The 24,022-nt window shown below is 39.7% G+C and overlaps 2 protein-coding genes across 4 annotated transcripts in view; one reads left to right on the top strand and one right to left on the bottom strand.

The window, feature by feature from the left end:
- The first annotated feature begins 2,731 nt into the window (after window positions 1–2,731).
- Window positions 2,732–3,136, top strand: LOC118498338 (cellular nucleic acid-binding protein-like). Its single transcript, XM_036016192.1, has one exon. The coding sequence runs from the start codon at window positions 2,732–2,734 to the stop codon at window positions 3,134–3,136; it is 405 nt and encodes a 134-aa protein (XP_035872085.1).
- Window positions 3,137–15,685: 12,549 nt separating this feature from the next.
- The window catches only part of TIMMDC1 (translocase of inner mitochondrial membrane domain containing 1), a 28,862-nt gene continuing 20,525 nt past the window's right edge, over window positions 15,686–24,022 (bottom strand). For all 3 annotated transcript variants that reach the window (XM_036018131.1, XM_036018130.1, XM_028504616.2), the window contains 2 exons: window positions 18,771–18,881; window positions 15,686–15,861 (listed from right to left, as the gene is read on the bottom strand). In XM_036018131.1, the coding sequence (XP_035874024.1) occupies window positions 15,711–15,861; window positions 18,771–18,881 (262 nt within the window). In that variant the 3' untranslated portion in view covers window positions 15,686–15,710. The remainder of the gene's footprint in view (window positions 15,862–18,770; window positions 18,882–24,022) is intronic.

Here is a 24,022-nt window from a genome sequence, read left to right as displayed (position 1 = left end):
ACCTCCTCGCACAACCAAGATTAGAACAACAATAATTTACAGACAGAATAACACCCAGAACTGACAGAGGATTTATCTGAATGGAAGTCGGACAGCCAAGAAGTTGAAGTAGACCCGTACATCCAGACTGGTAGGAGAGGACGAGCCGGGAGGGCGGGGGTCATCGGCGCGAGGAGGTCGGGGAAAACTTGGTGCAAAATCGACGCAAAAGCCATCCTGCGCACAAGAACACAGCGGTGGTCCCTGAGTACAAAAACTGCGGCTGGCGGACCCAGTGAGGCGGTGATTGTGGACCAGGGCAGAGCTCACAGCCCAGGATCCCAGAGAAGGGACTGAGATCCCAGGAGAACGGAACTACCGCCATTGTTCCCTCCCATTTCTGCTCTCGACCCCGCCTTCGCCCCCACATATAATGTCACAATCTAGCGACTGGGGTGCCCAGCCCCAGTGAACACCTAAGGCTCCGCCCCGCACCGTAACAAGAGCAACCAGACCAGAAAAAAAAGAAAAGAAAAAGAGAGACAGGGAGAGATATGTTTCCAACAGAACAGATCAGTCCCCCAGGACTCATCCTTTTGAGCAACCAAGAAATACCCAATCGATCAGATGCACATTTCAAAAAAACACTGGTAATCAGAAGGCTCACAGAATGGTTGATTTTGGGTGCAAATTAGATGAAAAGATGCAGGTTACCATAAAAGAGATGCAGGAAGATATACGGAGGAGAGCCAATAGTGAAGGGAAGGAAACTGGGTCTCAAAACAATACAGTGGACCAGAAGGAAGATAGAATCAACCAAGCAGGAAAGCATGATGAAATAAGAATTAAAAAAAAGGGGGAGAAGCTTAAGAGCATCCGGGACATCTTTAAATGTTCCAACATCCAAATTATAGGGATACCAGAAGGGGAAGGGGAAAAGCAACAAATTGAGCACGTATTTGAACAAATAATAAAGGAGAACTTCCCCAATCTGGCAAAGGAAATAGTCTTCCAAGAAATCCAGGAAGCTCAGAGCCCCAAAGAAGTTGGACCCAAGAAGAAACACACCAAGGCACATCATAATTACATTAGCCAAGGTAAAAATGAAGGAGAGAATCCTAGAAGCAGCAAGAGATAAGGGGACAGTAACCTACAAAGGAGTTCCCCTCAGACTGTCAGCTGATTTCTCAAAAGAGACCTTACAGGCAAGAAGGGGCTGGAAAGAAATATTCCAAGTCATGAAAGACAAGGACCTACATCCCAGATTGCTCTATCCAGCAAAGCTCTCATTTAGAATGGAAGGGCAGATAAAGTGCTTCTCAGATAAGGTCAAGTTAAAGGAGTTCATCATCACCAAACCCTTATTTTATGAAATGCTAAAGGGACTTATCTAAGAAAAGAAGATAAAGAAAAAACATGTATAGTAAAAGGACAGCAAACTCACAATTATTAACAACCACACCTAAAGCAAAACCAAAAGAAACTAAGTAAACAACTAGAACAGGAACAGAACCACAGAAATGGAGGTCACATGGAGGGTTAGCAGCAGGGGGGTGGGAGGAGGAGAGGGGGGGAAGGTATAGAGAATAAGTAGCATAGAATGTAGGTTGAAAATAGATAGGGGGAGGGCAAGAATAGTACAGGAAATGTAGAAGCTAAAGAACTCACAAGTATGACACATGGACATGAACTAAAGGCGAGGGAAATGTGGGTGGGAGAGGGGGTACAGGGTGGAGGGGAGAGAAGGGGGGAAGTGGGACAACTGTCATAGCATAATCAATAAAATATATTTTAAAAAATTACAGAGGTTTAAGAGTATAGAATGTGTTTAAGAGCATATGACATGTTTATTAGAGTGTGGGAAGGGTTTATAAAGCCTTAAAATATATATAAATAATAAAATAAATGTAATGATGCTGCTTTGTGAATTTTCACTTGTTGAGAGGGTCTCTGGAATGTAACTCCTGAGATAGGTAAGAAGGGCTTGCTGTAGTTTTCATGGAGGAATGTTCAAGATTAACACCAAATTTGATGCAGATTCATCGCTCTACTCAATCAGTCATTTCAAATGTGATGGCCACACAGTGCACATGCTCACTCAATAGCTTCTGCTGCTCCCACTGACTAGTACAGTAATGTTGTTATTGTTCACACAGGCACATTCCAGTCCATTGTACTCGACTGACAGCTTACATGGATATTGCACAAATTGTTCTTGTTATATTAACAATGGCTGGTCTTTTTTCCAGATAGACCTCATACACCTGTATGAGGCTAATGGAAATATTATTGGTGTTTTAGCCAGTATTGCATTTTTCATGGTGTTTTCATTTGTTGTTCACCCACTTTTCCATCAGGTTCAGAAGAAAGTAAGCCCATCCAAAACTAATTTACTCTGACATGGAGAAGGAACAACATATAAATTAAACTGTCCCTCTCTAACCTAACTTTTGCTTTAAATTTTCAAAGGGATAGTTTAGTTAAAAAATTCACATTCTACTGGTTCATATTGGACTGACAATCTCCTTAAATGGTTTTATGCCAGTTTAACCTCTTTTGTAAAATGTTTATGAGAAAGTTCTAATTTAAAATAGGATACATTTAAAAAGTGTCAGTGTGCTGGGCCGTGCGCAGACCCACATGTGGTGCAGGCAAGCGCACTCCTGGAAACAAACAGCTGCTGCCGTGGGAGCCACTCACTTCACCTGCGTCTTAGCCTCTGCCGCTGTTCGCCAGCTCGGATGCTGAAGACATGTGTTATCGCTGTGGTGAGTCTGGTCATCTTGCCAAGGATTGTGATCTTCAGGAGGATGCCTGCCATAACTGTGGTCGAGGTGGCCACATTGCCAAGGACTGCATGGAGCCTAAGAGAAAGCAAGAGCAATGCTGCTACACCTGTGGCAAACCAGGCTATCTGACTCGTGACTGTGACCATGCAGATGAGCAGAAGTGCTATTCTTCTGGGAAATTTGGACATATTCAAAAAGACTGCACCATAGTCAAGTACTATAGGTGTGGTGAAACTGGTCATGTAGCCATCAACTGCAGCAAGACAAGTGAAGTCAACTGCTACCGCTGTGGTGAATCAGGGTACCTTGTACAAGAATGCAAAATTGAGGCCACAGCTTATTTTCTTTGTCACCCCTCCTTTTTCTGATTGATTGTTGTATTATTTTTCCTGGATCCTCTTCACTGGCTGAAGGTTGGCAGATAGAGGCTACTCTTAGGCCAGTGAGCTTTACTTGCCATGTAAAGGAGGAAAGGGGTGGAAAGAAATTGACTTTCTGCATTTAACTACAAAAAGAAAGTTTATGTTTAGTTTGGTATAGGTGTTATGTATAATGCTTGGTTAAAGAATCCCTTTATTGCTACTGGTGAATAGGGATTGATGAATGGGAAGAGTTGAATCAGACCAGTAAGCCTGTTCTGGGTTTCTTGAATATGTTCCCATGTAGAAGGTATAAGCCAATTCTGGAAGTGTTTGTGAGCTTCCATAAATAACTTCAGTTTTAACATAATGATGACCTTGGATTGTCTGACCTCAATATCTGTTAAATAACATCAATTAACATCTGTATCGGACCCTACATAGATCATATAGGTGAATGGGAGTAAACAAAATAAAAAGATAAGTGTGTGTTTAACATCTGCGAGGAAAATTGGAATAAAAGCTTAAACAGGAATAATTTGGTGTTGCTACTTCATATGCAAATGACAAAGGTTTAGAACACATTCTCCGTCAAAGACGAAATGTAAAACCCATCTATGGGTTTTATGAGTAAACATCTATGTTCCAAGTAAGTGTAATTTGGAGCTATTCAGGAATTGCAGAGAAGTGCATTTTCACAGAAATCAAGATGTTATTTTTGTATGCTATATCCCTTAAACAATTGTGTTTCATTTGATGTAATCAGTTTTAAAAGTCATGGAAAAAGTAACTGAAGTCCTAGATAATAGAAATGTAATTTTAAATTATCCAATAAAACTGGAAGAAGAGGAGTTTGACTAAAGTTCTTTTTGTTTCAAATTTTCATTGATGTATATAAGTGCAAAATGCCATATCAAAGAGCAGAATGTGGAGTACTGAAAAAAAAATCTCCACCCAGGGATATTTATTTTATTTATTGTTGTTCAGTTATAGCTGTCCCTCATTTTCCCCCATCAATCTCCCCTACCCCACACCCCCCAAATTCCCAATGTCAACCCCCCCTATTTTCCATGTTCATGAGTCCTTTATTCATGTTCCTTTGCTTCCCCCTTCCCCTTCTTTGCTTCATTATCTCCCTCCCCCCTCACCTCTGGTCACTGCCAGTTTGTTCTTTATTTATAAGTCTCTGGTTCTATTTTGCTCATTTTTGTTGTTGTTGTTGTTGTTGTTGTTGTTGTTGATTAAGTTTCACTTATAGGTGAGATCATATGGTATTTGTCTTTCACTGCCTAGCTTACTTCACTTAGCATAATGCTCTCCAGTTTTGAATGGTAGGAGTTCCTTCTTTCTTTCTGCTGACCAATATTCAATTGTGTAAATGTACCACAGTTTTTTGATCCACTCATTTACTGATGGGCACTTAGGCTGTTTCCAGCACTTGGCTGTTGTAAATTGTGCTGCTATGAACATTATGGTCCATAGGTTCTTTTGAATTGGTGTTTCTGAGTTCTTAGGGTATAGTCCCAGCAGTGGGATTGTTGGATCAAAAGGCCGTTCCATCTTTAGTTTTTCGAGGAAATTCCATACTGTTGGTATGGGAAACAAGATGGCAGAGGAGTGAATGGAAGACACACTAACCTCCTCCCAGGACCAATCTGGAATTACAACTAAACCATGGATAAATCACTTGGAACAAACAAGTGAACAATAGAGAGAGAGAATTCTGTCTGCCTTTATAACTTTTGACAGACAGAAGAATCACCTTCAGCACTAACTAACTGCACCTGCACAACAGCATATAAGATGTGGTGAGCAGAGTGACCCTCAGTCAACAAGCTGAAGGGAAGGACCCACCACAAAATGACCCAGCAACAATCAAAACTCAATTACAGCCCTGTCTGGTGTGGCTCAGTGGATTGAGCACTGGCCTGTGAAGTAAAGTGTTGCTGGTTAGATTCCTGGTCAGGGCACATGCCTGGGTTGAGGGCCAGGTCCCCCCTGGGGGGCACATGGGAGGCAACCACACACTGATGTTTCTCTTTCTCTCTCTCTCACCCTCTCTCTAAAAGTAAATAAATATTTTTTTAAAAAACTCAGTTACATGCAGAGAGCCAACATAAACAGCATAAAGGGTTTCCCAAGAGCAGCAAGTTTAGGAGATGAAGAAGACTGCACCATTGAATCTCACAGGTCTCCTACCATAGAAGTTCACACCACAAAGTCAAGGAGTCAAAACAGGTCAATTTAAGAAGCAGTGACAAACAAGAAGAGTCTCACAAACAAAGGGAAGATAAAGAAACAAACCCCAAATGAAAGGAAAGGAGGAAGCCTCAGAAAGAGTGTTAAGTGAAATAGAGGCAAGTCAACTATCAGGTATTGAGTTCAAAACAATGGTCATAAGGAAGCTCAATGAGCTCACTGAAAATTACCAAAAACTGCAGGGAAACTATGATGAACTCACTGCATACTATATCAACATGAAAAAAGAGCCAAGAGGAAATGAACAATACAATTTCTGAACTGAAGAACATGGTAGAAGGAATCAAAATCAGGCTAGATGAGGCAGAGGATTGAATCAGCAAGCTGAAGGACAAGGTAGGAAAAGACTCCCAGAAAGAGCAAGAAAAGGAAAAAAGACCAAAAAAAAAAAAAAAAAAAACCAAAGAGAGGTTAAGGGAACTGCAGGACAACATGAAACGTAATAATACCTGTATAATAGGGATACCAGAAGGAGAAAAAGAGCAAGGGAAAGAAAACATGTTTGAAAAAGTAATGATGGAAAACTTCCCTAATTTGATGAGAGAAAAAGTCATACAAATACAGAAGTCACAGAGGATCCCAATCAAGAGGAACCCAAAGAGACCCGCTTTAAGACACATCATAATTAAAATGGCAAAATTCCAAGACAAAGAGAGAATCTTAAAGGTAATAAGGGAGAAACAGGAAGTAACATACAAGGGAGCCCTGATAAGACTAGCAGCTGACTTCTCCACAGAAACACTACAAGCCAGAAGGGAATGGCAAGAAGTATTCCAAGTAATGAGAACCAAAAACCTGCAACCAAGACTACTCTACCCAGCAAGGCCCTCATTTAAAATGGAAGGTGAAATAAGGGGCTTCCCAGACAAAAGAAGGCTGAAAGATGACACCTCCAACAAACTATCACTGCAATATATGCTAAAGGAATTGCTTCAAGAAGGCAAAGGAAAAGGGTGAGAGAGAGAAGAACACAAGTACAAAGGCAGGGGAGATGGATAAGTACCTATCAGTAATAACTTTAAATATAAATGGATTATATGCTTCAGTCAAAAGACATAGGGTAGCTGAATGGATGAGAGAAAACATGACCAACATGACCTACATATACACTGCCTACAAGAGACCCACATCAGAGACCCACATCAGGCTAGCAATAATTATATCAGACAAAACAGACTTCAAAACAAAGGCCATAAAAAGAGACCCAAAAGGGCACTTCATAATACTCAAGGGAAGAACCCATCAAGAAGACATAAACATTGTAAATATATATGCACCCAACATAGGAGCACCCAAATATATAAGCAAAATCTTGGAGGACTTCAAGAAAGATATAGATGGCAACATATTTATACTAGGGTAATTTAACACTCCACTGTCAATAATGGATAGATCTTCCAAAGAATCAACAAGGATATTGCAGCATTGAACAATGCCCTAGATAAAATGCTCTTAACTGATTATATATATATATATATATATATATATATATATATATATATATATATATGGAGAGAGAGAGAGAGAGAGAACCTTTCATCCAGAAGAAGCAAAATACAGATTCTTTTCAAATGCACATGGAACATTTTCAAAGATAGACCACATGATAGGACACAAAACAAGCCTCAACAAATTCAAGAAACTTGAAATCATATCAAGCATTTTCTCAGACCACAGAGGCCTGAAACTAGAAATCAAACTCAAAGAAAAAACTCAATAACACTCAAATTCATGGAGATTGAATAGAATGCAATTAAACAATGAAGGGGTTAAGAATGAGATCAAGGAAGATAAAAAAAAGTTTATGGAAACAAATGAAAATGAATTCACAACAGTCCAAAACTTATGGGACACAGAGAAGGCAGTCCTGAGAGGGAAGTTCATAGGGATACAAGTCTACCTAAAAAAGATACAAATATTTCACCCTGAATGCTATGGTTTAGTGGATTGAGTGCCAGCCTGCAAACCAAAGGGTCACTTGTTCTATTCTCAGATCAGGGTACATGCCTGGGTTGCGGCTGGGTCCCCAGTAGAGAGTGCGTGAGAGGCAACCACACATTGATGTTTCCCTCTCTCATGCTCCCTCCCTTCCCTTCTGTCAAAAAATAAATAAAATATTAAAAAAATAAAAGATAGAAACATTTCAAATAAATTATCTAACCCTGCATCTACAAGAACTGGAGGAACAAGTCGCTCCTGGTGCAGGTCTGCAAATTGCCCACTCTGGGAAGTGAGGGAGTTGCTGGGCTGCTATCATTGACCTGGCTCTCCTCTGATGTCACCATGGCATCCCTGGTTTCTGGCACCACACCAGGGTACCTTCCTACTTGACCTATAAAACTTCCTTACCACCCATTTTGAAACATCTTCTGTACACTTTGGTTTCCAAAGTTGAAATCAGCTAAGATCTGTGGGCTGTTCACTTTGTATTTTTTGAAGATCAGCCAAGTGTCCCAGTTGGATGCACAAGTAAGTGGGCTCAGCTCCCACCTACTTCACCACCATTTTCTCCAATGCCTACTTTTTTATTATTATTGATTTTAGAGAGAGGAAGGAATAGGGAAAAACATAGGTGTGACAGAAAAACATCAATTGGTTTTCCTCTCATAGACACCCCAAATAAGGATTGAACCCATAAGCTAGGTATGTGCTCTGACTAGGAATTGAACTCGCAACATTTTTGGTTTATGGAATGACACTCCAACCAACTGAACTACCCATGCAGGGCTAAAATAAGATAGGTTTTTAAATTGTGTATACAGACATATGTTGTTTTATTATGCTTTGCTTTATTGCACTTTACGAATGTTGCATTATAAAAAGATTTTAGATAAAGAGCAAATATGGTTTTTAGTACAAGCATGTCCCAAACTTTGCAAGGGACATATTTAACCTAAAAAGTTTTAATTTTATTTTTAATTAAGCATATTGACGTGATATTGTTTAATAAGATTGTATAGATTCCAAGTGTACATTTCAGATACATTATTGGTATTGAAGTGTGTGCTTACCACCAAAGTCAGGTAATCTTCCATCACCATATATTTGGCCCTTTACAACTACCTCCACCCCCTTCCTTCTGGCAATCACCATACTGTTGTCAATATGTATGTTTCAGTTTTATATCCCACATATGACTGAAAATATGTGGTTCTTGGCTTTTTTTGACTGACTTATTTTGCTTAGCATGATATTCTCAAGGTCCATCTGTGTTGTCACAAATGGCAGTATTTTATCATTTTTTATGGCTGAGTAGTATTCCATAGTATATGTGTACCCCATCTTCTTTATCCAGTGCTCTATCAAAGGACACTTTTTCTCCATGTCTTGGCCATGGTAAATAATGCTGCAATGAACATAGGGGATACATATTTTTGTGGATGCATGTTTTTGAGTTTTTCAATAGATACCCAGGAGAGGGATTGCTGGGTCATATGGTAACTCTATTCCTATTTTTCTGAGGAACCACCAGACTGTTTTCAATAGTTGCTGTACCAGTTTACATTCCCATCAGCAGTGGAGGAGGGTTCCTTCTTCTCCACACTCTCTCATACTTCTTTTTGCCTGTCTTGTTGATAACAACCATTCTAACAGGTGTGAGGTGGCATCTCATTGTACTTTTTTTTTTAGATTGTATTTATTTTTAGAGAGAGGAGAAGAAAGAAAGAGATGGAGAGAAGCATCAATGTCAGAGACAAACATCAACCAGTTGCCTCTTGTATGAGCCTCAAGGACCGAACCCTCAATCCAGGCATGTGCCCTGACCAGGAATCAAAACAGTTTGCAGGATTATGCCCGACCAACTGAGCCACATCAGTGAGGGCTCATTGTAGTTTTGATTTGCATTTCCCTAATAGCTAGTGAAGTTGAACATCTTTTCATGTATCAGTTCACTGTTCATATATCTTCTTGGGAGAGGTGTCTGTTCAGGTCCTCTTTCCATTTTTTAATTGGGTTGTTTGTTTGGTGTCGAGTTTTATGAGTTCTTTCTATAATTTGGATATTAACCTTTTCTCAGAGTTGTTGTTTGCAAATACTGCCTCCTATTTGTTTGGTTGCCTTTGTCGTTGTTGTTGGCTGTTTCTTTTGCTGTGCAGAAGCTTTTTAGTTTGATATAGTACTGTTTACTTATTTTTGCCTTTACTTCTCTTACTTTGGGATCAAATTCATAAAATGTTCTCTATGGCCAAAGTCCATAAGTATAGTACCTATGGTTTCTTTTATGTAATTTATTGTTTCAGATCTTATATTTAGGTCTTTGATCTATTTTGAATTAATTTTTGTTCATTTTTGTACATACCGTAATCTAGCTTCATTCTTTTGCATGTAGCCTTCCAATTTTCTCAGTATCATTTATTGAAGAGGCTTTCTTTTCTCCAATTGTATGGTTTTGACTCCCTCAGTGTTGTCATCTGTCAAAAAGAATTTCTACCTCAGAATGAGTATTAAATGAAACAATGCATTTAAAGCATAGAACAATGGCCTGACACATGGGACATCATATAACAAATATTAGTTATGAGGATATGACATCTGCACCAGTATGTTTTTTTAAATAGTAACTTTATTCAATCCTCACCTGAGGATATGTTTATCACCTTTAGAGAGAGAGAGTGAGAGAGAGAGAAAGAAAATGGAGAATGATTGATTCATTGCTTCATGCACAAGGCCCAACCAGGGATTGAATGCACAACTCAGGTATGTGCCCTGACTGAGAATTGAACCCACAACCTCCTGGTGTACAGGATGATGCTCCAACTGGTGGCCAGGGCTGCACCAGTGTGTTTTCACCATGATTTACATGTTATTACCACACTGCATAAAGCATGTTTAATTTTCCAATTCATTAATTGCTGACAAACTGGCAATTAGTCAATCTGTTCATGGTTTTATTCATACTCACATGTAAATTAAACCCCTTTACTAGAAAATATAAAATTAGATGGTTGGTTTTAAAAGTAATTTTATTTGTATCACAAAAATATTTATCAGAATAAAAGCAAAAATACAACTTTTTGAAAAAAATAGTACTAACACACTTATGAAATGTGATAAGCAATGATAGTATAGTTTATTTAAATATAAATAAGCTGTCATGTCCTGGCCAGGTATCTAAGTGGTTAGAGCATCATCTCTGACACACAGTTTGCAGGTTCAATCCCCGGTCAGGGCACATACAAGAAGCAGTCAATGAATGCATAAATGAGTGGAACAACAAGTCAATGTCTCTCCCTCTCAAAAAAAAATTTTAAAAATAAGTAATCTGTCTTTTAGGTTCTTCCTATTTTGTGGCTATTTCTTGAGGTTTCCTTATGATCATGGAAGGATTATGAGTCTTAACTAAATGCAGCAATTCTTATTTTTGTCATTTGTTTTAAGTTTTGTTAGTCCACTACCTTTATTTTCATTCTGTTAACTGATTTTTTTCTTTTAAATTCTGTGCTGATGTCAGAAGAATCCAGAAATACCAAGGAAAGCTATTTTAGGGACCAAAGGAAGCCCTATGGAATGCTATTTTTAGTACCTCAATCAATTTCTTTTAAAGATAGCTTAGTGTTTAGTATACATGCATACCTTGGAAATATTGCAGGTTTGGTTCCAGCCTACTACAATAAATCTAGTATGACAATAAAGCAAGTCATATTGTTTTTGCTTGGGAAAGTTCTTGCACTCAACTTGTAAAAATGCAACATCTGAGTGACCTCAGAAGATTGCTGGCATGACAGATCACCTAGGTCTTTCCCCTTGAAGTTTCAACAATCTCAACAGCTATAATTCCACAAAGGATTCCCTGCTCAATGCACACACACACCAGAAAGACCCATGCATTGAAACATCTAAAGTGGGAGCAAACTGGGGAAGCAAGAAGGGGAAAAAGCTTAGGGGATCGATGAATGCAGCCCTGCAATCTAGCGCTCACCACAATCTCAGGTTGGAAAGGGAAGGAATACGGTTGTAGCTGGAACTCCCTCCAGCAGATAGAGCAGATTTAATGAGCATTCCTGCAGGAGTGGATAGTAAAGCTTTGTCCGAGCCCACACCCCTCTGACTGGGCAGGGATGAAGCATAGAGGTGTGGCCACACTTCTGTGGCAATTGGCATTCCAGACAGAGAAACAAAGTCACAGTCCTCACCCACCCTCCCTACTACTGGGGAAGTAGCTCGCCTCCCCAGAACTACTTGTCATGGTTCACACCTATCACAAACATGGGAGCATTTGCAGAAGGGATAGATAGGATGACCCTCTTGGTTCCTCCCTTCAAGTGAACCCATTTCACTTGAAGATACCAGTGGACTCCACAACATATTCAGCATTAGTATCACCCCATTTGATGTTGGTGGGATCTTGATCCTGGAAGAGGGAGATGGACTTTCCATTGACAACAAGCTTCTTATTCTCAGCCTTGACTGTGCCTTGAACTTGCCATCAGTAGAATCATACTGGAACATGTAGACCATGTAGTTGAGGTCAGTGAAGGGATCACTGATGATAATATCCACTTTGTCAGGGTTAAAAGAGCCCAGGTGATCAGGCCCCAATATGGCCAAATCGGTTCACTGCAACCTTTACTACTGTATCTCAGGGTTGTGGCTGGCACTCAGCAGGAAGAAACGGCCATCTGTCTAACAGAAACACAGAGCCTGGGCAAATAATTTTTTACAAAGAAGTTAAAAACATACAATTGGAGAAAGGAAAGCTTCTTCAATAAATGGTACTGAGAAAATTGGAAAGCCACATGCAAAAGAATGATACTAGATCACAGTTTGTCCCCATATACAAAAGTTAATTCAGAACAGATCAAACACCTAAATATAAGATCTGAAACAATAAATTACACAGAAGAAAACATGGGTACTAAATGTATAGGCCTTGGTCATACAGAACGTTTTATTAATTTGACCCCAAAAGCAAGGGAAGTAAAGGCTAAAATAAATGAGGGATATAGGAGGCCATTCTGCGTGGTGTGGGCCCAGACAGGACCCATGTACACAGATAGGTTCTCCTGTGGGGAATCAGGCCTGCAATGTTACCTAGGCTGCTTTGAGACTTGCTTTTGCTAAAACTCCCTCACCCTAAATTGAGGCAGCAAGTGCTTTCTGTAACTTCCTAAAGTCTGTGCTAGACCTCCCCAGTATGGAGTGTAACCAGTTCAACCACTTTTTCCTTTGCATTTACAAATATCCTTCTTCTGTGATGTGATTAGTGACATTTTCTCCTTTGTTTTCTGTAAAAGGTAACCACCTAAAGCAAACCTGTGCATAGTAAATGAGGACCATCATGTAAGTGCCCAGAAAAGCAATAAAGGCCAGTCAAAGCAATGGCCGAGGCTTTTTCTCCTCTTGAGAGAAAAGCCATGCTCGCCCTTTTCCTCCACAGGACTCGGTAGTCCGTGTGAATTTCTTGTGCCTCATCCACAATGTGGTGGACCCCAGGAGCTGGAGTCTGCATCAGCAGGGGACTACATCAAACTGAAAAGCTGCTGCACACAAAACAAACCAACAAAACAAAAAGGCAACTGACTGAATGGGAGAAGATATTTGCACACAACACCTGCGAAAAAAGGTTAATATTCAAATTATGTAAAGAATTCATACAACTCAACACTAAACAAACAATCCAATTAAAAATTGGGCAGAGGCCCTGGCAGGGTGGTTCAGTTGGTGGGAACATCTTCCCATACACCAAAAGGCTGCAGGTTCTATTCCCAGTCAGGGCACATACCTAGGTTGCAAGTTCTATCCCTGACTGGGGTGCAAATAGGAAGCAACTGATTGATGTTTCTCTCACACATCAATGTTTCTCTCTCTCTCCTGCCCCCACTTCCTCTTTCTCTAAAACCAACAAACATATCCTCAGGCGAGGATTAAAAAATGGGCAGAGGACCTGAACAGGCACTTCACCCAAGAAGACATACAAATGGCCAACTGGCCATTTGAAATGGCCATATAAAAAGTCAACTTCACTATTAGGGAAATGCAAACCAAAACTGTGACAGGACATAGCTGAGCAGTAGCCATTCTTAGGTAGGAGCTGACCAGCAGCCATTCCCAGGCAGCAGCCTTTCCCAGATAAGCAGTTATCTCAAGGTTGTACGCTAACCTTCGCTTTCTACTGTGCCTGCTTTCAGCAGCTGTTTTCCTCCTCCTTTTTGCCTTGTAACAAGAATATAAGCAAACTCCAGCTTAAGCTTGGTGCCCAGAATTTGGAATTTATCTCCTCTGGGTCCGCATGCGTGAATAAAACCCCACTTCGCAAACTCCAAGGCCGTCTGAGTCGTTTTTTCCATTAACAAAACTACGAGATACCACCTCACACCTGTTAGAATGGCTGTTATCAACAAGACAGACAAAAACAAGTGTAGGAGAGTGTGGAGCAAAGGGAACCCTCATTCACTGCTGGTGGGAATGTAAACTGGCACATCAACTATGGAAAAGTTGGGTGGTTCCTCAAAAAATTAAGAACGGCACCTTGGCTGGTGTAGCTCAGTGGACTGGGGGCTTGCCTGTAAACCAAAAGGTTGCTGGTTTGATTCCCAATCAGGGCACATACCTGGGTTGTGGGCCAGGTCTCCAGGTGGGGCACTCGAGAAGCAACCACACATCTCTCTCTTTCTCCCTCCCTTCCCCTAAAACCGAATAAAAACCTTAAAACAATAGAATGTTATCAAGAACATTATGCTAAGTGAAATAAAGCAGTCAGAAAAAGCTAAGAACCATCTGATTCCACTCAAATGTGGGATATAAAACTGAAACCTGTGGATACAGATAGCAGTGTGGTGGTTACCAGAGGGCGGGAGGTGTGGGTTTTGAGGGTATGGAGGGAGCCCAATTCAAGGTGATGGTTTGACTTCAGTGGGTGAAGTATACAGATCTAGTATCACAGAACTATACACTTGAGACCTATATGATCCTATTAACCAGTGTCACCCCAATAACTTTATAAAATTTTTTTAAAAATAAAATAAGTAAAATTTGTATTAGCTAAAATTACAAGGCTTTGAAGCCATATGGCTGGGATTCCAGGCCAGAGGTCTTCTTCCAGAACCACTGTTTTATCCACCACACTTGCGGCTTCACAAACCTTGTTCCTGCAACAGTATTTTCAAAGTAGGAACTATGAGGTCTAACACCAAAACAAAGCACTAGAAGTTTTTTTTCCCTTTTATAGTTAATTCAGCCATCCCACCGCCCCCTCATTTAGTAAAAGTCACAATCCACTGTGGGACAGCTTCCTTCTGAGGCAGGAAGCTCCTGGAGTGTAGAAACTGTATCTATCATATCTATGCTAAGTAACTCATAATACAGCATAGACATTTTGCCAGCAATACTAACCAAATAAACAAAGTCAGGTTGTTTCTGTAATAATGCTTATCTACATCCTTATTGTAAAATTCATGTTATTTCAAATGACAAATCATTTTTTATTTTTATTAAAACCAAACACTACTACATATTTAGGCCCAAACTGTTACTAGGACCCAAGGCACCAGGGTTTCACAGACCATTTGCCTTACCTGTTTCTTTTCTCTCCTCCTCCTACTGATTTCTAGAGGACCCTTTTAAAGGGCTACAAGCATACATACATAACCTATAGAATTCCACGTTAATCTTTTGGGTAATTTACTGTTTTAAAATTTAGGAAAAAAAATATTGATCGATTGATATAGATATGTCAAATATATAGGCTGATCAATATAAATGTATGTATTTAAATTTGAGGATGAGTAAAGTGAGAGTACATTGGCCCAAATCTTGGTTTAAAAAACAGGTTAAGAGTTCTTTATGTATTTTGGAGATCAAACCTTTGTCTGAGGTATCACTAGCAAATATGTTTTCCCATCTAGTTGGTTCTCTTCATTTTAATGCTGTTTTCATTAGCCATGCAGAAGCTTTTTATTTTGATGAAGTCCCATTTGTTTAATCAACAAAACAAACAAGCAAGCAAAATATAACCAGAGACATTGAAATTAAGAACAATCTGACAGTAACCAGAGGGGAGGTGGGAGGAGATAATGGGGAAGAGGGAGGAAGGGTTTTCAGGAACAACTATAAAGGACACATGGACAAAAACCAAGGCATGGTGGGATCAGGGGAGGGAGGTGGGGATGACTGATGTGGGGAGGGGAGTGGCAGGGGGTAAATGCAGACAACTTTACTTGAACAACAATAAAATAATAATATTAAAAAAAACACAAGTAAGAGCAAACACTGCCTCTACAGCTGTCATCAGGGCAACTGAGGAGTAGCCTGACCACCGGCATTCAGTGGACATGGCAACATAGCTCCCTTCAACTCTCTAGTGAGTTTCAAGTCCAGAACAACTTCAGTCCTCGTCTTGTTTATCTGTTGATGAGGGGTTTCTAGGAAGATTTAGCAGTGCTTCAATTTTCTCAGCATCATCCTTGGATCGATTTTTCTGTAGGCTACTTTCAATTTCTTCAGGGAGGAGCTCAGTAAACTGTAGTCTGGCTTTCCTGTAACCAAAGAATGAAAAGGATGTATCAAGTCCTGCTATGCTTTAGTTGGTAGAGAGGTTTTTTTTTAAAGATAGCATTTGTCTTACTCTCCCTGCAACTTATGAGCAAACACTGTTCCTTGCACTTCAAATACAGTGACTTTCTTCTCTCTCCTAACCTGTTCCAACTCACACACCAACTAGAATTCTCGTATTACCAAAATGGATATTGCTACTGTGGCAACAGAGTTGTCACAGGGATGACGTGATGCAGGAGCTGAAGCACCCTGATCTAAGGTGTAAGCCTTGTAACGTGGCTGTCCTCTTGCCTTCATGGTCAGGGGCACATGAGTCCCCAGCCGCTCTGTTAAACTGTTTGTTGCCATACCATGTAGAAACTGCATAGAAGCTTTAACAATGGTAACCTTGGTACAGAAATATCAGATGGGATGCTACAGATGTATATATATGCGGAATTAAAATCTAATTTCCAAATAAGAGATCAGTTCTTTTTCTAAATGAAGTGTTATTGCCTTCCTTTAAGTGATTATCAGGGTCACCTATGACATTCAACTCTTCACAACCAGATTTGAGTTCTTTTTCCATATCTCTATAGCCAGTTTTCTACATTTAGTGCTTACTGAACAATTTTGTAGATTCTAACTATGTTTGATTTCTCTAGATTAAAGAAGCAGATAAAAGTTTCTTACCAGTTATTAAATTAATGCTTCTCAGAAATATCATTTTTATATATGTGTATATTTGTGTGTGTGTGGGTGTGTGTATAGTCAGTCCAGAAAAAGTCAAAAGTCTAGGTACTGTTAATATAACAAGAATGGTTTGGGAGACATTGATGTAAACTTCCAGCCAAGGAGAGTGAACTGGAATGCACATGTGTGAACAATGACGACTTCACTGTACTAGTCAGTTGGGGTGGTAGACACCACTGAGTGAGCATATGTACTGCGTGGCCCTCACATTCAAAATGACTTGAGTAGAGCAACACATCTGCATCAGATTTTGTGTTAAACTTGAGCATTTCTCAGTGAAAACTATTTGGGTGATTCATGAGGCCGCAGCTATGGGCAACTAGGGATTGGCAGTTCCATCATGACAACATGCCCACTCATCATCACATCTCGTGCACGGTTTGTTGGAGAACATTCAAATCACCCAGGTAACTCAGCCCCCCTGTAGCCCAGATTTGGTGCCCTGCAACTTCTGTTTTTTCCCAAAACTAAAATCACCTTTGAAAGGGAAGAGATTTCAGACCACCAATGAGATGCAGGAAAATAAGACACGGCAGCTGATGGTGACTAGAAAGACTGTGTGAGATTCCCAAGGTGCCTACTTTGAAGGGGACTGAGGTATCATTGTCCTGTGTACAATGTTTCTTATATATTCTTCATTAAATGTCTCTATTTTTCATTTTATATGGTTGGATACTTTCTGAACAAACCACATACATATGTATATATACTTTTTCATTCCATACTTTGATACTATTTCCTTCTGCCAAAGTATTCTTTCATTACGATAATTGTTTTTGTTTTTTACCCATTTTCCATCACTAAATAACAATCATCTTCTCTAGTTTCCTTTTTCTGGTTTCCATTTTTTTATTGAAATAAAATCATTCTTGTTCATATTTTTCCAAATGTTAATTCTTCCATACTTTTTTATATCAGATTCAAATAGCCAATATACTTTCCTTACCTTTCCAACTCCTTTCTCAAGGTTTCCTTTTAAGAAAAGAAGTCTCTTATGACACCTAAGAACTAGAAAGAAGGTAATGCTTTCATGTTAATTCTCCCTAATATTAAATTTTATGCTGGTTACAGAATTTTAAGTGCCTTTGCTCTAGAACCTACATAACTGCATATCTCATCCACCCTCTTAGCATAGAGAAGAGAAAGGAATGAAATAAGAGAAAGGGTGTGATTCTGCCCTCAGAATGCCTGAGAAAACTTAGGCCTTAAAGTTAAGAAGAATGTCTAAGGTCATAGTAATGAATAGTCTAGTTAGGATTTAAAGCCTTGTTTTCAGGGTTTCATTGGCTCCAACAATCAACGCTTTTTCTCCTAAAGCACGTAAGTCCTTGGACAACAGATCTACAGATATCAAGAATTCCCATGTCTGTGTGTTTTAGCACAAATGAGTTTCAAGTAAAAACCTGAATTAAAAAAGACTGCCTATCTATTCAACTCTCAATGCAGCAGCTGCAGCAAATGTCACCTTAGGTACCAGGGAGCTGAACTGTAAGAGTCATTTGTACCAGGAGCACCAGATGGCGGCCTGTTACATTGATCTTTCAAAGAATCAGCATGAAGTCTGCTGTCAGTCTGACTACTGGTCCACAGGAAATGACTACATGGAATGGGTGAAAGTTTTCACCCTCCTCAGTGGGAAACCTCTGCCTGCACTAAGATGTTAAAATTGTAACCATGATTTTGTATCTCCCAGCTAATAATCAAAGTATTTAATCAACCCTGTGCTTCAGTCTTCATTGTAGTTGCAAGATACACTGGTGCCAACCATAAACCACATTTATGGTTTACGTTCCTCAGGGAAAGGGAGGAATGCTAACGCAGAGAAGCTCTGTGACTCCCCTTTCAGTATTCCCACCTCTTACTCCCAAAAGAAACAGCAGGTCTGTACTCCCCCTAAGAATTTTCCCCTTCCTGAAATCCTACAAACTCCCTCAAGACTCACTGGCGTGACCAGAGATGTTAAGATGGGTTTTTGAGGACAGGAATCAACCCTTCTTCTCAAGATGCTGGCACTTGAGTAAATCACTTTCCTCCTCACCAACACCTGTCTCATGAGTTTGGTTTTTGTTGCAACAGGCAGCCGAGTTTGGGTTCTGTTATAGTATCGAAGGCCTGCTGCTAGGAAAGTCAGACAACCTAGTCTTAGAATGTTCCTTACCACTCTTTCAGTTGCAGCTCATGGAGGGTTTTTCGATCCTTCTGTTTTCTTTCCTGAATCGTCTCACCATAATACTTCTGAAGTGCCATCAACAGGCTTCCTATAGGCGTGCTGAGAAGAAGAAGAGGGGAAGCATAGAAAAAACACGCCATTAGACCAGACAAGATGTGAGCATCTCTGCTAAAATGTGAGCAATACCAACTGAGCCATTTGTTCACTGGCAGGTACAGGACCACTTGACAATTAAAGTGTCCTTGTTGAATAAAGAAAAAAATCAAGGCAATTTCCTTCCTGGTCTGAACAATAAACACTCACTGCAACTTCCTTAAGTGATATAAAAACATGTCTATAAATTGGCTATTTTTTAATCAAAAACTGACCAGGAAAATATATGCTTATGAAAAGTTGTAGTAGGTAGCTTTATATAGAAGGTTTCACAGAAACAAAATGAATACCAGAAATGGTACCAGATCCCTATTTTTGGTTGAGGGAAGAATGCTACCGGCTTTTAGGGTTGGAGCCAGCAATTTATCCTAAAATCCAAAAGTTCAGCATGAGGTCTCACCTACAATGCCAAGAGTTATCCATTAAGAAATTGATTTATATTACATTTATTATAATAAGGAAGAGGGTTTTGTTCTTGTGTTCTCAGAGAAAAGTTTTTTTGGTTCTCATGTGACTTAAATTTCCTCTGGTTATAACTTAAGTAAGCTCATTTACAAAATTATTGTTGCTAAGTGGAAATGTCCATAGACAGATGAATAATGAAAATGTTACTAGGAAAGAGATCTTGTCACATGCAATACGGATAAACCTCAGGGACGTTACGTTAAGAAAAATAAGCCAATTACAAAGGAGACATATAATCCCACTCACCTGAAGTATCTAAAGTGGTCAAAACCACTGAAACAGAAAATAGAAAGGTAGCCAAGGGCTGAGGGAAAGGGAGAGGGAATATTACTGTTTAATGGGTACTGAGTTCCAGGTTTGCTAGATGAAAAAGTTCTGGAGATCTGTTGAACAACAATGTAAATATACTTAACACCTTAAAACTGTATGATTAAAAATGGTTAAGATGGTAACTTTTATTTTTATTCCCCAGTGAAAAAAGTTTATTATTGTTGCTAACTTCAACAATTTTTCCCTTCAAATCAACCTGTTAAATTAACACTACAACAAAATATCAGTGATAAATTAAGATATGCTAAATTTTAAAAGAATTACTTATAAAAAGGAGGAATCACAATACTTGAGATCAAATTTATTACAAGGCCACTATAATCAAAACAGTCTGGTATTGGCTTAAGAACAGACACATAGATCAATGAAACAGAACAGAGAGCCCAGAAATAAACCTATGTCTCTATGGTCAGTTACTATTTAACAAAGGGGACAGGAGCACAAAATGTAGTAAAAATAGCCTATCAACAAAAAGTGTTCAGAGAGCTGGAGAGCTACATGCAAAAAAATGAAATGAGACCACCAACTCACACCATACACCAAAATAAACTCAAGATGGATAAAACTTAAATATAAGTCATGATACCATAAAAGTCCTATAGGAAAACATAGGGAGGAAAATTTCAAATATCCCGCACAGCAATATCTTCACTGATATATCTCCTAGGGCAAGGGACATAAAGGAAAGAATAAACAAATGGGACATCATCAAAATAAAAAGGTTCTGCACAGCTAAAGAAAACATCAGCAAAATTAAAAGGAAACCAACTGTATGGCAGAACATATTTGCCAATCATACATTGGGGACAAGGGTTTGACCTCCAAAATACATAAAGAACTCATATGACTCAACACCAGGAAGACAAATAATCCAATTAAAAAATAGGCAAACATGCCTGGCTGGTGTAACTCAGTGGATTGAGTACGGGCTGCGAACCAAGGGATCACTGGTTCAATTCCCAGTCAGGGCACATGCCTGGATTTCGGGCCAGGTCCCCAGTGGGGGGCATTCAAGAGGCAACCACACATTGATGTTTCTCTCCCTCTCTTTAGGGAGGAAAAGAAAAAAAAAGGCAAACGACCTGAACAGACACTTCTCCAAGGAGTACATACAGGGGGCCCATAGACATATGAAAGAATGTTCAGCATCATTAGTCATCAGAGAGATGCAAATTAAAACCATAATGAGATACCACTTCACACCTGTCAGAAGGGCCATCATAAACAAATCAACAAACAACAAATGCTGGTGAGGATTGGAGAAAAGGGAACCCTAGTGCACTGTTGGTGGGAATGTAGATTAGTACAGCCACTGTGGAAAACAGTATGGAATTTCCTCAAAAAACTAAAGAGAGAACTGCCTTTTGATCCAGTGATCCCACTGCCAGGATTATACCCCGAGAATCCTGAAACACCAATTCAAAAGAACCTATGCACCCCAGTACTTAGAGCAGCACAATTTACAATAGCCAAGTGCTAGAAACAGCCTAAGTGCCCACCAGGAAATGAGTGGATCAAAAAACTGTGGTATAAGTTCAAGCCAAGATGGAGGTGTAGGTAGATATGCCTCACCTCCTCGTTTAGCCAAAAGAAGAAAACAACCAATTTAAAAACAAAATCAACCAGAACTGCCAGAAAATCCAATGGCATGGAGGTCCGATAATAAAGGAGTTAAAGATGAAACATTCATCCAGACTAGTAGGAGGGATGAAGATGGGAAGCTGGGGCGGAGAGGACATGCAGCAAGGCAGCAGCTGGTAGACTGGGTGTTCCCACAATTGCATGCAGGTAAACAAGGAGGAACACCTTGGGAGTGAGACAGACCATGCAACCCAAGGTTTCTAGCACAGGCAAGACAAGGCCTCAGCACCCTTGACTATAAAAACCTGTGGGGGTTGTGGAAGCAGGAGAAACTGCCAGTCTCCTGAAATTGGGGTGAGAGCCAAGTAACTGGCATTGTTCCCTCTCTGACCCCTCCCCCACATGCAGTGCCACAATGCAGTGATGTGGTTTGCCCCGGCCTAGTGAATACTTAAGGCTCAGCCCCTTACAATGTAACAGGTGCACTGAGAAAAAGTAATATGGACCAAGTGAAAAAAGCAAATCAAAACTCCAGAAAAAGAACTAAGCAACAAGGAGATAGCCAACCTATCAGATGCAAAGTTCTAAACACTGGTAATCAGGATGCTCACAGAACTGATTGAGCTCAAAATGAGGAAAAAGTGAAGGCTATACAAAGTGAAATAAAACAAAACACACAGGAAACTATCAGTGAAGGAAAGGAAACCAGGACTCAAATCAACGATTTAGAACAAAAAGAAGAAATAAACATTCCACTGGAACAGAATTAAGAAACAAGAATTTGAAAAAACGAGGAAAGGCTTAGGAACCTCTCAGACAACTTTAAACATCCCAACATCCGAATCACAGGGGTACCAGAAGGAGAAGAGGAAGAGCAAGAAATGGAAAACTGATTTAAAAACATAATGAAGGAGAACTCCCCAATCTGGCAAAGGAAATAGACTTGCAGAAGTCCAGGAAGCTCAGAGAGTCCCAAAGAAGTTGGACCCAAAGAGGAATATGCCAAGACACATCATAATTACATTACCCAAGATTTAAGATAAGGAGAGAATCTGAAAAGCAGCAAGAGAAAAGAAAACAGTTATCTACAAAGGAGTGCCCATAAGACTATCAGCTGATTTCTCAAAAGAAACCTTACAGGCAAGAAGGAGCTAGAAAGAAGTATTCAAATTGATGAAAAGCAAGGACCTGCAACCAAGATTACTCTATCCAGCAAAGCTATCATTTAGAATGGAAGGGCAGATAAAGTACTTCCCAGATAAGGTTAAGTTAAAGAAGTTCATCATCACCAAGCCCTTTGTATGTGAAATGTTAAAGGGGCTTATCTAAGAAAAAGATCAAAGCCGTGAACAGTAAAATGACAACAAACTCACAACTATCAACAACTGAACCTAAAACAAAAACAAACTAATCAAAAACTAGAACAAGAACAGAATCACAGAAATGGAGATCACATGGAGGGTGATCAGCAGGGAGGGGGACAAAGGGGGAAAAGGTACAGGGAATAAGAAGCATAATTGGTAGGTACAAAACAGACAGGGGGAGGTTAAGAGTAGTATAGGAAATGGAGAAGCCAAAGAATTTATATGTATGACCCATGGACATAAACTAATGGGGCAAATGCTGGAGGGAGTGGGGGTAGCGAGCGGAGGGAGAGGGAGAGAGAGGAGAAAGAAGGAATGGGACAACTGTAATAGCATATTCAATAAAATATACTTAAAAAAAACTGGTACATTTACACAATGGAATACTATGCAGCAGAAAGGAACTCCTACCCTTTCGCAGCAGCATGGATGGAACTGGGGAGCATTATGCTAGGTGAAATAAGCCAGCCAGTGATAGACAAATACCATATAAACTCACCTCTATTTGGAATCTAATGAACAAAACAAACGAGCAAAATAGAAACAGAGACATAGAAATGAACAAAATGACAGTGACAAGGGAGGGAATGGGGAAAGAAGGGGAATTGTCCAGTCAAGGAACATGTATAAAAGACCCATGGTAATGGACAACAGGGTGGGGATTGACTGAGCGAGTTAGGGTGGGGAGGAGGTGGACATGAGCAGGGCAGGGGAGAGCAATGCGGTAAAAACTGGGACAACTGTAGTTGAAGAATAAAAAATAAAATTTAAAAAATAAGGCTGAACTCAAAACTTAAAAAAAAAATAAAAGGATCCATAAATCTACATTGTTACCTTCTGAAAAGAGGATGGGAAAAGGGAGTGGGTAGATGGAGGGAAAGGGAGAACTCAGATGAATGCCAATGAGAACAGAAGAAATGATAGAATAGTGAGTCAATGTTTTGTCTTTGTAATAACTGATTATATCATGTATCATCAATGGATCATTAAAAAATCACAGAAGATAAATGGAAAGCCGTCTACTCACAGACTTTTACCCCACAGATTACTAGTTAATCATATTGGGGAAAAGACACAACTGCAGCAGAGAAATTTGTGTGCAGGATTCAAAAATGTGCCCCCAAATTTTCCTGCCATCATATCTCCACTCTGAGTATGATGAGATATCACACCCATGATTATACCATGATGCATGACAAATTGATTTTACACATGTAACTAAGGTTACTAATCAACTGAATTTGAGTCAATCAAAAAGGAGATTTGCCTGAACCCTTTCAAAGCAGAGAGTTTTCTCTGGCTAGTATTAGAGTGGAAGTCAGAGAGATTTGATGTATGAAAAGGATT

The sequence above is a fragment of the Phyllostomus discolor genome, chromosome 2, assembly GCF_004126475.2.
Source record: "Phyllostomus discolor isolate MPI-MPIP mPhyDis1 chromosome 2, mPhyDis1.pri.v3, whole genome shotgun sequence".
Lineage (NCBI taxonomy): Eukaryota > Metazoa > Chordata > Mammalia > Chiroptera > Phyllostomidae > Phyllostomus > Phyllostomus discolor.
The sequence above is the reverse complement of the archived record's forward strand: the minus strand, read 5'-3'. Positions and strand labels throughout refer to the sequence as shown.